Source organism: Canis lupus, chromosome 15, assembly GCF_003254725.2.
Source record: "Canis lupus dingo isolate Sandy chromosome 15, ASM325472v2, whole genome shotgun sequence".
Lineage (NCBI taxonomy): Eukaryota > Metazoa > Chordata > Mammalia > Carnivora > Canidae > Canis > Canis lupus.
The window spans coordinates 24846610-24862821 of record NC_064257.1 but is presented as its reverse complement, the minus strand read 5'-3'; the positions used below and the strand labels follow the sequence as shown (position 1 = coordinate 24862821).

The 16212-nt window shown below is 36.1% G+C and overlaps 1 protein-coding gene across 5 annotated transcripts in view; it reads right to left on the bottom strand.

The window, feature by feature from the left end:
* Positions 1–16212, bottom strand: part of TMTC2 (transmembrane O-mannosyltransferase targeting cadherins 2) — a 389135-nt gene that overhangs the window by 190618 nt on the left and 182305 nt on the right. For all 5 annotated transcript variants that reach the window (XM_025439558.3, XM_035698840.2, XM_049094600.1 and 2 more), the window contains one exon: positions 6364–7192. In XM_025439558.3, coding sequence (XP_025295343.3) covers positions 6364–7192 — 829 coding nt within the window. The remainder of the gene's footprint in view (positions 1–6363; positions 7193–16212) is intronic.

The following is a 16212-nucleotide window of genomic DNA, read 5'->3' as shown; positions in this document are numbered from 1 at the left end:
TAGGCTTATTAGGAGATCTATTAATATGTCATCAAATTAACAGACTGAATGGGGGAAACTCTGGATCATTATCAATATTAATTCCGAAAAACAATCTTGAACTAGAAACAAGAAGAAAATTCCACAGGCAAAAGCATCTACGAAAAACCTGTAAAATGCACATAATGAAATCACATTAACAATTTTAGTTTTTTTAATATTAAAAAAAAACCATTCGTTTTTAAACAAGAATAAGACCAAAAACAATCTGCAGTCACCGTTTCTGTTTAACACTGTAGCAGACACTCTAGCATAAAATAATAAAAACAAAGTCCTTAAGAGAAACAAAAGTGAAATAAGGAGAGGTATGGGGGAAGGTCTTTAAAGACACTGGTAAAATTTTTTCCTAAGCTGAGAAATGGTTATTTGTTTCAGTAGTATTCTTTAAATGGTACAACTATGATGTATGTGTGTGTGTATATATATATATACACATATATATATGTATATATATATATACATTTCTCATGATATATTTGTTATATATTTAATAAAAGAAAAGCAAAAAAAGTATTAAGCAAAATATTAAGCATTATAAGAATCAAACAAAAACTAATATGTAAATCAGAATAATTTAACTTCAGACTTGTTTTAATCATATGCTAGTTTGAATTCATTTGAAACATAACTACTGGTAAATATAAATTTCAAGCTAAGGCAATGCTAATTTTAGGTTTGAGGGTTTTCAAAAGCCCATAAAGATCCTAAAAGTTTTGTTACGGATAATTTTTAAAGACAGGGTAAGTAGTAAGACACCTGCTTCAACTGTAGTTGCAGTCATTAGAGCTGAAACAAAAGAAAAGATTTATATGCCACTCCATTCTTAGAGTCAGGGAAACCTGATGCTTTTGAACTTCTGGGACTATTCTATCCCAACCAAAAAGCAACCATATTTAATTTCTTCAAAACTCCAATATTTAAAAGTAAGAGTCTTTATTTAACAGTTTAACATTTTTTAAAAAATACCTGAGTCTAGTTGAGCTAATGAGACATTTTCATTCTCATCAGCCCCATTATTTTACATTTTATTTTTCTAATCAGAAGAGATGAACTGAGATGAAGCAATGAAGAATTTCTCTCTACCCTATGGAAGCCTGATTCAACTCTGTAGGACTTTTCTCCCAATCAGCCATTACTGGTGCTTTTAGCTAGCTCTTTTCTGCCACATCTCTCTGTTAAAAAAGAAAATCTGTATTTTACAGCTTTTTAACTCAGGCCAGCCAGTTTTAGAAAAAAAAATTCTGTATTTTACAGCTTTTTAACTCAGGCCAGCCATCTTAGTAAAATGCTACACTGGTCACCCTTCCTGACTTTAGTGCTCAATTCTATTTTTTTAATAAAAATGTGAATCTCTTTTGAAACTATGTCACCTTCAGAAGTAACACAATAAGTTATCTAAGAAACAATAAAATATACTGTACAATTTCAATGCTAGCTCTTAAATGCTAGCACTTCACTACAGTTGAAGACACTCAACTAGAGGTAAACAAAAACTCAGACCATTAAATCTACAACGAATTAGTCAAGTTTCACATGAGTTGAAGGTATAGATTCCACTTAAATTATGAGTTGCTTCCTCCATAAAATGTGACTCCTTCAACATACTTGTTTCTTGAAATCTGAAACTATGAGGTTGAAATACAACTATCAGTTTTACGCAAGTCCAGGAAGAAAGAAAAATTGTCCGACTTTGCATGGCTGCAGCAACTACTTTTTCTGCTTTTCTATATCGAAATGGGCCGTATTTGTCATTTGCATAAGGAGGGAATAGGTATAGAATCCTGGGTAATTAATTACCTTTAGAGTTTCAAATATGTGCATCATTAAATATACATCTTTTATATTATTTCACATATCTACACTAGAAAGAGGCATTAATATAAACTTTAGTTTTTTAACAAGTTTTCCTTGGATTAACCCTGTTTAATTAAAAATCATACTTCTATGTTCTATAAAGAAAATTGACAGTTAAGAAACCAAGTATTCTAAAGAAATGATTTTTTTAATCTATAACTTTAAAAACTTTAAATACCTTTTAGTCTGTGCTTATGACCTTAACTAATGAGGAAGCTGGCAAGTAGTCGGTTTTAGGGAAGATGGTGAGGAGTTTGAGATACTGGCAAATCATCCAGGTGGAGAAGTTCCATGTAGATATGAGGTCACAGGGAAAATAACTTAGAAACTCAAGGACACATTTATTGACCTCCTCTACTATCTACAAGGAAGTGTTCTAGAATCTATACAGAAAGGAAAATAAAGGCAATCTTTGGACAGAACCTTGAAGAATGAATCAATTTAGGAAGGAGGCAAACCTGTAGAAGAGAAAGCTGTTGAAAATGAGAAAAAGAGAATGACAATGGTGCAGTGCTTTGAAAGCCACAGTAGCAGAGATCAATGGTCCTCAATTGAGCCAAAGATGTGGGAGTTTAGAGAAAGCCAGAGGCCAAGAAGGGTGATCATACATTTAACCACTTTTAATGAATTAAAAAATGCTTTTTTTTTCCTCAAGCAGATACTAATCAACATGGTTTACAAAATACGTTGTTTTAAACACACACCCACATACAAACACTTTCAAATATTATGTGGCTTGTTCATTAAAGCAGTCATCAGAGAAAATTTCCTCTTTCCTAAGCACAAAAATGCAAAGAGTCATTGTGAAATCAGCAAACTACAGTAATCAACTATGTCTAGTATTTTCCTGACATTATCAACCACATAATGAGACAGGACTTGTGGTTTACATAGTCCAAATCAGCTATCATTTCTCCACTATCCAGATTTAAACCATAAATTAGCAGCACAGTCACTATGACAGGCTTTACCCATCATCATTTGCATCCAATCAGTTAATGACTGGCAGCTGTCTACAGGACCCATTACTGAAGGCAGCAGCTTTAATGTATAATGCTTCATGAGGCTTAAAATCATATTCTGGTAAAGCACATGGTAGACTGAAGTACTCCAAAATTTGCAAAGGCTTTCAAAGGGAGGGAAAAAGAAAAAAAAGAAAAAAAAAACTAACTCAATGAAATAACTGTAATCTCAGACAACCTAGAATGAACCGGCTTTAAAGGGTTTCTAATCTTCTGCTAGACTCAAATAACATAGCAAACTAAGAAAAATTTACCTTAAGGAAGAAGACTACCAGTCGCATAATTGCTAAGGAAGTAACCGTAGCAGGAATTATTATTAACATGCTATAAATAGAAAAAATAAGGAACCTAAATGTTAAGAATTGTGCCTTGTTATCAAAATGGAAGCATATGCATAGAAGCCAGTCATGGGATCCAAAAACTACCTCCAATTCTAATCCTATCCTTCCTATCATGAAGTATCTCTCAGTTCCTTGTATATCAACAGGGTAGTATTTTACACTTTCACCTTCTTCAATGCATATACATCTTAGCTCCAAACTGATTATAAACTCTTTACAAAGACTATGATTTTAACATTTACTATTCAGTGTATTCACGACTACAGCCTCCTCTTCTCTGATAGGCAAGAAAACACAAGCAGAGAGGGCCCGGTAAGAGGCTTTTAGCAATAATCACATGAAAGAGGATGGTGGCATGGGCCATGGTGGCAGTCATGGAGGTGGTAAAAATTGGGTCAAGTTCTGGACATGTTTTTGAAGACAGAGTCAAGAGGCTTTGCTGATGAAATGGAAATTGGGTTTTAAAGAAAAAGAGGAGGTACAGATGACTCCAAAGTAGTGGTCAGAACTGCCGGGAAAATGGAGTTGCCATCAACTGAGATGGAAAAGGCTGTAAGTACAGCAGACGTGCAGGTGGTGGTGGTGGGGGTGGGGTGGGGGTCGTGGGGTGGGGCAGGGTTCAGGAATTTAATTTTTGATGTTTCAAAGGATCTATAATACTTGTCAGTCACATATTCATTTAACTAATAATACCTGGAGCACCTAAATACTACAACAATTCTTAGGTTTTAGGAAGGAGACGTGAAAATATATTGGAAACCAAGGAAATGCTTAATGATGGTTTTACTGAGTGAAGAATCAAGCATTTTAGCCTTGTCAGCAAAATAACAATCAAGATCAGAATAACAACTGTCAAAGTTATTGTAGCCAACTATACCTAGAAACGTATCTGGGAAATACCCTGGAGTTTACAAAATGCTTTCTATCCATGCAGGGACAGAGACTGCTACTTATATTCTTGCATCTGAGTACCTGCCCTCTCCTTCTTCAAGAGTAACAACATTAGGCTAGGGAACTGGCTTCTCAGAATTAAGATAACATTTCCCAGCCTTCCTTGCAGCTAGGTGTGGCCAACAGTCTGTGAGCAAACATGACGTGTGCAATTTCCGTGATATGCTCTTAAAGGGAATGGGTACGCCCAGCATTTGCTCTTTCTCTCTTTTCCTATGAGCTTAAGTGCTGATGTGATAATAAGCCATCTCAGACCACATGGATATGGTGACACTACCAAGATGGCAAGGGAACAAAAGAAAAGGAGCCTGGATCCTGAAAACCCAAGGCGCCATCTTATCAGCTCTGGGCTACACATACTTAGAATAAAGCTTCTATCTTATTTAAGCCACCATTATCTTGGCTCTTTGTTAAAGGAGCTTAACCTGACGCTTAACCAGTAAATTCAATAAATCCTCAGAACCACCTTGTGAGGAAATGAACATGCTGTTTTTCTGTTTTTTGTTTTTTTTTTTTTAATTCCTTACAATGTACCCGTTTTAAATAGCAGGAAAATAAATAGCAACATAGCCTTGCTTTATATACTTCCATCTACCACTGAAGAAAAGTCAGCTGAAAAGCATTCCCTGGGAACCGATTGCAAAATTTTTTACAGCAAGACTTGGGTTCATGAATTCACTAAACTGTGCAGCACTCACTACCCACAAAAGTCACGGAAAAGATTTTTTTTCCCCACAAGAACTGAGGAATTCTAGGCTATGCACTAGCTCAATTTTAATGTTTCTACTCCCATTAAAATCCCTGCAAATGGGATGCCTGGGTGGCTCAGGGGTAGAGCCCCTGCCTTCGGCTCAGGTTGTAATCCTGGTCTGGGGATCGAGTCCCTTATCCGGCTCCCTGCGAGGAGCCTGCTTCTCCCTCTGTTTCTTATGAATGAATGAATGAATGAATGAATGAATGAATGATTGAATAAAATCCCTGCAATCTATTAAGCATCACAAGTACCAACAATCACTTCCTTAGCTTAAAGAAATGAGTAGTTGCTTGCTGAACTCAAGAGTTAATTTGTAACTGAATAAAGATAATACCAGAGTTGCTTCTGGAGTATCTAGATCTTTGGATACATATTCCAGTATTCATCAATAAGTCACTCCACACATATGACACAGTTTTACACTTTCAGTATTTGAATATCAGTATAGAAGTGTGTTGGAAAAAGTAGAAAAGGCCCAGTTCAAATGTCATGCAAACAACCATAACTTAAAAGATAAATAACTTTAAAAAGAGGGGGGGGGGAAAGGCTTATGAAGAACAGGACTGGTTGGCACTATTTACTGCAATATATTTCTGCACTTAAAAGGTGCACTTGTTTTCATTGAATTGCTCTCAGGCTTCCATCATCATTTTGCTCCCTAAACCAGGGAAATTACTCCAACAGCTTTGGATTGTTCATCTATGCTTTAAGGGAGACTTTCTATTCTGACCACAGGTTCTGTGATTTGCTAAAATAGTCTTCCGGATCAGAAACAATAGTGAACAGATGATCAATCTCATTGCACAGTGAAGTTTATTTCTCTACATGACTTAAGAACCCTTAAAGTAAGAATGTGCTAACTGCTTGGCAACATCCAGATTCCTGAGGCTGTGCAAAGCTAAGGGTGACTCACACTTGTATGCGCACACACTGACACCTAGAGACGTGATGCCAAGATTCAGAGGTAGCATTACCTCCAAATCTTCTAAAGATGTCAGTGGAAGTCTTAGGGTGTTTCCTCAGGCGATGCTTGGAAAGCAGCAAAGCTAAAATATACTCAAGTGGGATAGCCTGACCCGTATCACAGGATGAAAGAGATGATGTCTGTAACAGTATTTAAAATATAGAAACCAAGCATCTTTCTACATCCTTAGGACAGTCAGTGCTTCTACACAACCGTCCTGGACCGATGTGGTCTGGGACATGGGAAAACACTTCCCTAGTCCAAATAATGGAATTCTGGATCCGTCTCTAGACTGGCTGGGCTGCCCACCTCTTTACAAAATGAGACGAAAGGAAGGTACTGGGACTGCAGAAATACTACGCTCCAGGGCAAGCAGCAAAGGTCGACAAAGGCAGCCCGAGGACACCGTCCAGGCCCAAGCATAAAATAAAATATTACCTTTAGCTGGGTTTACTTTTATCCCTGACCTATACAGCATTTCCTCATTCTGCCAATCTCCGTTCCTGATCGCAGTCTTGAGTCCATAGAAAACAATCAATGTGGCCGTGGCATAAAAAATCAAGCTCTTGAGGAACCGCTTTTGGACCTTGACATAAAGGGCTCTGGCACCCACTGTAACAAGGAGACAGAAGCCCATGCTAGGGATGTACAGCACGCGCTCGGCAATTACAAAGCCCACATAGAAAAACAGGTTGGTGGCAGGAACAAAGGGTATTATTAACAAAGATAAAGAGAGCACAACAATGTTCTCCGTAGAAGGAAGTGGCGATCTCTGCGCTGCATTATTTTTAATGCCATTTTCTGCTTTGGCTGCAAGGCTGGGCTTACTCTCCGAGTTCCGGTACTCCCCGTCCGAATGGCAGCTATGGCCATTTGCATTCTGCTTGCCATTTGTCACCACTTTCCCGTTGCACTCCCGCTCCACGCCTGGGCTCTTCAAGCCATAGTAGGCGAGGAGCAGGAGTCCCATGTAGAAGGCCACAGTGTGCAGGTTTCTCCAATCGCAGACTGTTCTGAGCAGAGGCACAGCATCCATTGACCAATCAAAACTGAGTGTATCTGGGCATAGCAGCAGCCACAGGTTCTTGGTTGGCAGGTAGAAGAAAGTGAGCGTCCGGGCCAACAGGCTATCTGAGTCGGCAGCTGGGTTGTCCGAGTTGGAAAAGCTTGGTGGCTTGTTTCCCATCCAGTATAAGCGGGCCCCCAAAAGGGAAGTCCCCCAGAAAGTTAACAAACTAATGCTGAGGAAAAGAGACAAGTTCTTCCTCTGAAACCAAAAGAGAAGGGAGAAAAAATTAGGATCATCGTCAACAGAGCATGGGAACACTGAACATTTAGAGAGGCAAGGACATTTCGAGGTGGACAGGTAAAACCACGTAGGCCTTAAACACATGACTGGTTCTGTCTCCTTTCAAACGTGCTTAGGGAAAATTTAACCTGAAGAAGACACTGTGGGGGCCTACTTTGTATGTAACTTTGGATGAGCATTTTTTTTCTTTCTTGTTCTGAAACACCAGTAATCAAAGCTTCACTTTGATTTCACTTTCACAAAGCTTCTGGACCTCTGTAAAAATGGGTTGGATATATATTCCCTCTCGGAACTGGTGTCAGGTTAAATTGAGACCCGATGTAAGAGTACTCAGCACCCTGCATGGGATGGAGTAGACATCTAAAGACTATCTTCGGGATCCCCGGGTGGCGCAGTGGTTTGGCGCCTGCCTTTGGCCCAGGGCGCGGTCCTGGATATCCGGGATCGAATCCCACGTCAGGCTCCTGGTGCATGGAGCCTGCTTCTCCCTCTGCCTGTGTCTCTGCCTCTCTCTCTCTCTCTCACTGTGTGCCTATCATAAATAAAGTTAAAAAATAAATAAATAAAGACTATCTTCTTTCACTTTATGGTTTAGATTCTAGGGGAAACAACAAGTAGGCGTTCCCCCAAATATGGAGCAGGACAGGATCCTGCTTGGCTCAAAGGAGGAACAGCATTTACCTACTGTCTATGCCAATCCTCATTTCATTGTCTTGAATTCTCTTGCAGATTTGTCAACCAGGCTTTCATCTGCTACCCCATGCTGTCACTGACATCAGTGACATCAAGCATTTAATAACACTCCTGATGAATCCCAAATTTTCCATGCTGATGACAACTTTTTGAAAATAAAATGACTTTGATAATGTGCTTACTTATTTTAAGAGACAGAAAATTCTTTCAACCTGAGTAAGAATTTAGCGACCTCAAACAATCTAAGTCCTGAAGAGGGAAGCTGGAGGGGGAAGGATGGATACTATATCCCAACTTTAATGATTCCTTGGTAATGTGATCTCTTAATGAACACAGTGACACTGTATAAAATTATACATTAGTAACACTCAAAATGGTGCTTGAAACCTGAAAGATATGCCAAATGTTTAGATTTAAAAAAGAAACCCACAAAAAGCAACAAAATCACAAATACATAAATGGGGCTATATCGAACTAATAAAAAACTTCCATACAGCAAAGGAAATCATCAACAAATACAACGAAAAGGCAACCTGCTGAATGAAATTTGCAAATCATGTTTGATAAGGGGTTAATATCTAAAATATATTTTTAGAAAAAACTCCTACAACTCAAAAGAAAAAAAAATCTTATGAAAAGTGGACATAGGATCTGAATAGACATTTTTCCAGGGAAGACAGGAAAAGCTGCTTAATATCATGATCATCAGGGAAATGTAAACCCAAACCTCAATGAGATACCACCTCACACCTGTTAGAATGGCTATTATCAAAAAGACAAAAAATAACAAGTGTGGGTAGGGATGTGGAGGAAAGGGAACCCTTGTGCACTGTAGGTAGGAACATAAATTGGTGCAGCCACTACAGGAAACAGTGTGGAGTTGCATCAAAAATTAAAAATAAAACTACCATATGATCCTGCAATTCCACTTCTGGTATTTATCTCAAGAAAACAAAATCACTACCTCAAAAAAATATCTGCACCCCTACATTTATTGCAGCATTATTTATTTAAAATAGCCAAGACAAATTATTTATATTTATTTATAGCAGCAAAGATATTTATTTACAACAGTCAAGGCATTATTTTTTTATAATTGCCAAGATAACCTAGGTGTCCATCTACGGATGAAGGATAAAGAAAATGCACTATATATTTGATGGAATATTATTTGCCCATAAAAAATAAGGAAATCTTGCCATTTCCAACAATGTGGCCATCCACATCCTGAAGACAGTATGATAAATGAAATAAGTCAGCTGGAAAAAGACAAATACTATATGCTCTCACTTATAGGTGGTATCTTAAAAAACAAAACCCCTGAACTCATTAAAAAAAAAAAAAAAAAAACAGAGACAGGGACTGGAGAGTTGTCAAAATGGGTGAAGTGGTAAAGGTGGTCTAACATACAAACTTTTAGTTATTGAGATAAAGAAGTTCTGCGGATGCCATACCCATCCTGGTGACAGTAGTTAACAATACCATATTGCATATTTGAAAGTTGCTAAGAGATTAGATCTTAAAAGTTGTTATCACAAGAAAAAAATCAAAATTTTCTTTGTGGTGATGGATGTCAAGTACACTTCCTGTAGTGATCATTTGCCATATATACATATGCCAAATCATTATGTTATACACCTAAAACTGATAAAATGTTAAATGTCAATTATATCTTCATTTTTAAGTCCAAGGATCAATGTATCTTGAGCATGTAAAACTTCTATTAAAATAGTCTCAGGGCACCCGGATGGCCCAGTCAGTTAAGTGTCTGCCTTCGGCTCTGGTCACAATCCCAGGGTCCTGGGATGGAGCCCCATGTGGGGCTCCCTGCTCAGTGGAGAGTCTGCCTCTCTCTCCACCTATGTTTCCCTCTGCTCATGCTTTCTCTCACACTCCCTTCCTCTCAAGTAAATAAATAAAATCTTTTTTAAAAAGTCCCTATGTATTATATACAATTGCCACTGGATTCTCTTCCTCAGACTCCTCATTTACTTCACCTTTAATTGCTGGAAGCCACAGAACTGGTCATGGACCATCTCTGTTCCATCTTACTATTAACCCAATGATCTTAGCAAGGTCTGTAACTTTTAAAAATATTAATACATGCTAATGACTCCACATTAACCTTCCCTTATCTCCACAATCATTGATTCAATTGCCTAGTGGACATATTCACTTATGCATCTCAATTCAAAATGCCCAAACCTAAAACCTGACTTCATACCCTCCCGACACTAAACACTTCCTCTTCCAATCATCACCACCACAAAAGATGGTAAAACTTTGTAACCAGTTTCTGCTTCCCAGCCTCCCTCCTTCCCTCCACATTCCAACCATTACCAACTCCTCTCATTTTCACTTCAGAATATATGCCAAATTGGTCCATTTCTCGCCATCTATTCCTTCATCACTTGAGTCCAAAATGCCCACACTTGGATTATCACAATAGTCTCCTCCTCACTGGCGACCCAGCCCTTTTAAACACAGATTACATTATTCCTAACTTTCAAAATCATTAACGGGATCTTACTCTAAGGTCTTGGAAGTTCTCACCTCTACAAAGGAGATTCTAATTAGAGGGTTCTCTCTCTCTCTCTCTCTCTCTGTGTGTGTGTGTGTGTGTGAGAGAGAGATATGTCTTAATTTTACATTTTTTACATTTCAAAAATTATTTTGAAAAATATTTTAAATATTTAAAGAGGGGGTACTTCTGGGTATAAAAGAAATGAACTAAAGAGGAGGAGGTTAAAAATTCAAAATAAGGAAAATGAGAAAAACAAACAGATGGAAACTATGGCAATTTTAAGACTGTTAATATCAGATCACAGTAATGCTAAATTCACAGAATTAACTGCCTCAGTGTTTTAAAACATCTGTGACAGACTTCTACTCAAAAGTATTTCACATAAGGCTGTACGGGATTTTTAGTGGTAGGGGAGTAGTATGTTCAGTCATCACCAATTTCTCACTTTCAGGTTTTTTCTGGAAAAATAAAATGGTTCAGAATCAATATCATCTAAAAATACTCTTTTTGCAAACCGTTCTTTTGCTCCTCTGAAATTCTACCCAGCAAAAATCTTAAAATTTATTGATTTTAGAAAAAACCCACAAAACACAAAACTGCATATTAGAAGCTATAATAACTTGATAGGCCAATCACAAAACTGAGTATTCTTTGATTACACAAGAGAGAAACATGTCATTTGGCAAGGATAAAAGAAATAAGATACCATGGAAGAAGAAGACTGATCTTGAAAAAACAATTCAATGTTACGATTTGTACCAAAAGTCCATTTTTCAACTAAGTATACAAAGTATAACATTCTATTCCAATGTCTTCTGGTGGGGGTGAGAGAAGGGAGAGGCATTACAAAAACTCCCCTTCATCAGTCAAGAAGAAAAGCAAAAAAAAAAAAAGAAAGAAAAGCAAAGGAGTAAGAGAACCACACAAGGAAGGAAGTGTAATCAGGATTCTTTGCCAGTCATGAAACTCCAGAAGAAGTTAGCCATAATCATTGCATAATTCCATTTTATTCTCAAAACAAGTAGAAGACAAAATGCCTTGTCAATTTTTAACAAAGCATCTTTACTAGTTAAATTTTAGTAGATCAAAATAAAATGTAAGATTCAAGATGTGATAAAAATGATTGATTTTATCATACTCAAAGAATATTTAAAAATAATAAACTACAAAATAAAGATTAATGAAAACTATCAGTGATAAAATCTAAGAAGTCCAAATGTGGAGCAAATGACAACAAAGAAAAAGAAAAAGCAGAACTAATAATCAAATGCTGACATTAATTTACAAGTTACTTTATATTTTAAAGCATTTTCATATACAGCTCCCATTTAAACAACTAAGATCAAGAGACACCAAAGTTCTGAAGTAAGATGTTCTCACACACTCATTCTAACTTCAAGGTAAGGTCTATAAGGGCTAAATAAATAAATGGCACCATTAAAGGAAAACTCAACAAACAGGTAAAAGGAAATTGATGTTAAAATGTTTGAAGTAGAAGAGCTTCTAAGGCCTCAAGATCGGCTACCACTTTTTACATATTTTATGATTTCTTTGAAATCGTTAAGTTTCAAATCTCTTTAATGCCTTCTCACAAAATTTGTTAAAAATGGGTCACCTAGAAAATGGGATTCTGATCAAACCAAATCTCTCTTCTAACTTCATTCATTGCTTCTGTGGTAAGAGCCTTAAAAATAAGACAAAAGAAAAGAAAGCATGGGAAGGCTTTATTTATTAATCACAGTCCCTATGCACTGACTTGTGGATTAAATCAAATGAACACATTTTTATTGAGTTACACCTAGGAGTCAAGTCATATCATTAGCCTCAGCATTCTGCTGTTGTTGTTGTTCTTGGCGCAGTGTATCAAATTGATTCAACACAGGTATTTGTAAGATGAAGCAGGAGAGTTCTGAAGAATTATCACCAGACTTGAAGGTTAAAACTAGTAAAAATCCATACAGAGAGGAGGAGAAGCCTAAGTCTGGGAAACTTAATGTGATTGGAGGGAAACTTAACGTGATTGGAGGATGATCTCTGGTGGGTAGCATTAAAAAATGGCTGCAGTTTAATAATGAAAAAGTAATGAATTCACTGAGCATAACATTAAGACCACTGTACGTGGCAGGTGCTCTCCTATTACGCACCTGATGTATACCTGTAAGCTGAGAATGGACAGACCCTATGCTTTTGGAGTTCTGTTCTGTCTAGAAAAACACTGGGAAGAGAAGAATCATAGTGCCTTAAAAGATAGCTTTCAAACCTAAAGGACCATCAATATTAATTGTGAGCTGCTAAAAATACCAATGCCCTGGTCTGACTAATATCTCCATAGGAGACTCTAATGCAGCCTAAGCAGAGAATCATCACATATTTCTACAAGTCTAATTCTTAACACTGACACTAAAAATACTGTGGGGTTCTGGCTTTCATTTCACAAAGTTTTAAGGCACAGTTTCCTCATTTTAAATGAATAAATCATAATGAAACATAAATAATGCTTTCTCTGAGGTTCTGGGACAAATTGGCTTCTTAGTATAATAGATGAGTGTCACGAAGGTCAGGCTACAAAGGAATTGAGATCTCTGTAATAAGTATAATTCAGAGATGAAATATTCAACTCTCGTTGCAATATACAGAAGACAAAGGATTTTTTTTTTCCCCAGGGGAAAAAAAGAATTTAGTCTCCTAAACGTGAATCACAAAAGGGAATTAATCCAATACAACAGATTTAAAATATAGATGGGAAATTCAGAGAAAAGACAAAAAACAATTAGGATTCATTTGTTAATAAAAATGAAAGTTACAGTAAAGCAAACATACTTCAAATGAATCTAAGGGAAAAAAGGAAAACTGGGGAAAAAATAATTGGCTACAAAAGTCATTAAAATTGTGTTGAAAGAAGAACTATTACATATTGAGAAAATATAAATTAGAAAGTTTGATGAGAAATTTGGAAGTACTTAGGAAAATTAATAATTTGTATAATCTATTGTTTGGTAATCTGGATACAGTTACTGTCTAACAAAATCTCTTAGATCTAAACAAAAGGATTTCAAATGCAGCATTGTTTATAAAAGTAAAAATAAGTAAATCACTAAAAATTTCATTAGAGCAATATGGAAACAAAATATGGCATACCCACATGTTCTGAATCTATAAAGCAACTAACAGGAATAAACCATACATATAAACTACATTATAGTATATGAAAATAGATGATAGATGATAGACAGACAGATAGATGCAGGCGTACATCTATAACCAACATAAAAAATACTATATAGGAATTAATGCAATTGAACCAAATCATTAGATAGTAACAGGATTCCTAAAACCTCAGGTTGCAAAATATGATTATAAAATCATATAGGCCACTCAAGAAAAAAAAATCCCATATATTTTTCACAAATGCATACATATATATGTATGTAAAGTCTCCCCTCCTCCCCCGCCAAGTCTAGAAACAATTATACAAAACATCAGATGATGTCAAATGCTAAGGCAGGGCATGAAAGGGAGCTGGATCAATGGTTGAAGAGACGGCTTCAAATTTATGAGTGGCTATCATTTATTCACAGCCCCTCAAAAAAATGTATCAAAAAAATCCCAAAAGGTTTGATAATTTGTTATATACATTTCTTAGGTTGAAATAATTTTTTAAAACATATATATAATGTTATCAAATCTAAATTCTGGTTATGGACTTTATCTATTAGTTCTTATACTTTTCCATATTTAGTATTCACTGCTGCCATGATTTTATAATTAAGTTTCTCAACATTAAAAAACACTTTTCCATGTCCCAATTCAATCTATAATAATTTTATAATCCTTACCTTAATTTTGCTAGAAAAATCTCTTGATTACTAAGAAAATCAGATAAAAACACCATGCACCCCAGGGGGGATACAAATTATGATAATATCTAAAAATGCTCTTTTAGGTCTGGGATATAACAAATGGCACATCTTTGAATTCTCAGATGTTACTATAGAGCCTAACATTCGTAGGCTTTTGAAAATGATTCTTAAACTCTCTCATACCAAAAGTCAATTTTTTACCTGTCATTATGTCACAGTTTATATATTTTTTTAAAATGTGTTTATTTATTTGAGAGACTGAGAATGCACATGCAGGAATAGGAGAAGGGGCAGAGGGAGGGAATCTCTAGCAGATTCTCTAGCAGATTCCCTGCTAAGCGGGAGGCCAATGCAGAGCTCAATCTCATGACCCTGGACTCGTGACCTGAGTCAAAATCAAGAGCTGGGCATTTAATAGACTGACCCACCCAGGCACCCCTCACACATTTTAAATCCTGTTATGGTAAATCCTCACTCCCAATCCTCCATACAAAGGATCAAATGAAATAATATTGCACAACTCCTAGGCTACTACCTTGATTGTCATCAAATACAGAAACTTAGCCTTATCACCTTTATATCACAGCATTTTCTGACTAACTCCACACCTCTCCATGAAAAGTACACATAAAGGCAGTAACATGTTGTGGAAGAGCATTTTCATGACCACAACTTCATTCCAAAACTAAAATCAAAAATGGGAATATGATTGCATCCTTAAGAAGAATTCTTACCACATACATGTCAGTTACTGAATAGATAGGTTTCCTTCAGGTTTTAATTCACTATTTATAAAATCATATAAATCAGCTTTATGAAAGTCTAATTTTTCAAAAAGTTCAAATATGTTATTCATCTTTTTAAAAACTTCTTAACATTAAAAGGGAAATTAGCTTCAGTCTCTCTGTTACTGAAAATATATATATATTTCTATTATACATATATATACAAATATATTGTATATTTCTAATGACAAAATCTTAGAGGGATTTTTCTGGAACTGTCAGATATAGGAAATCATAGAATAAAAATCAACTAAGGATATCAATTTCATGGTTGACAATTTTGTCTCTAGTCCTTGGAAATGCTAATAGAATAAAAGAACATAGCTATAATGAGCAAATAAAGTGAATTTTACCATAAAACATCAAAATCATTCCCACACATCACCTGAATATGAAGGCAAACCTGATGAGAAGAACCTGTCATATTAACTAGTGGTGATGCCTTTATAGAAGCCCTGTAGTGCACTATCTTCCTCTGTGAGAGTCTTTGCCTAAAGAAATAGCACAAGAGAAGAGCAAAAATCAACTATAAGAGCTCCCCTCTCTACTATTCAAGGAAAACTGCCATTCATGATGGCAGCTTCAATATTGCCTTCTGATCTCAGATTCTATGGGACATAAAGGAAACTGAAAAGGAATATTTTATACTCAATGAAAGAAAAATGTAAACATTCTGCCTTGGAGTATTAAAACTATCATGAGACTCACTTTTTGGCAAACTAATGAAAATAAATTACTTAAGCATAAGGCTCATTTAATTCCAAATTAAGCCCTTGGCAATGATAGTATAGTTGTAATAATAAAGCAGATAAAAATCAGTATCTGGAAGTTATAAGAATAACTGAGAGAAAAGTCTATCCAGACATAACAAAAATCTAGCATCCTTTACTTTGTATCCACTATTCATCATTGAAGTCATAAGCTTTCCTCGTATCAATAATATAGGATTTCTCCTAGCTGCCCTCCTTTCTAAAATAGTTCTCACTGGAGACTCATCCCAAAGCAGGAATATAATAAAGGCGTACTTTTCTGAGTATGTGACAAGAAGGAATGCATGGTTAAAAGTATAATTAGAAATTGTTTCTAGAACATATTCATATGATTTATCAAAGTTTT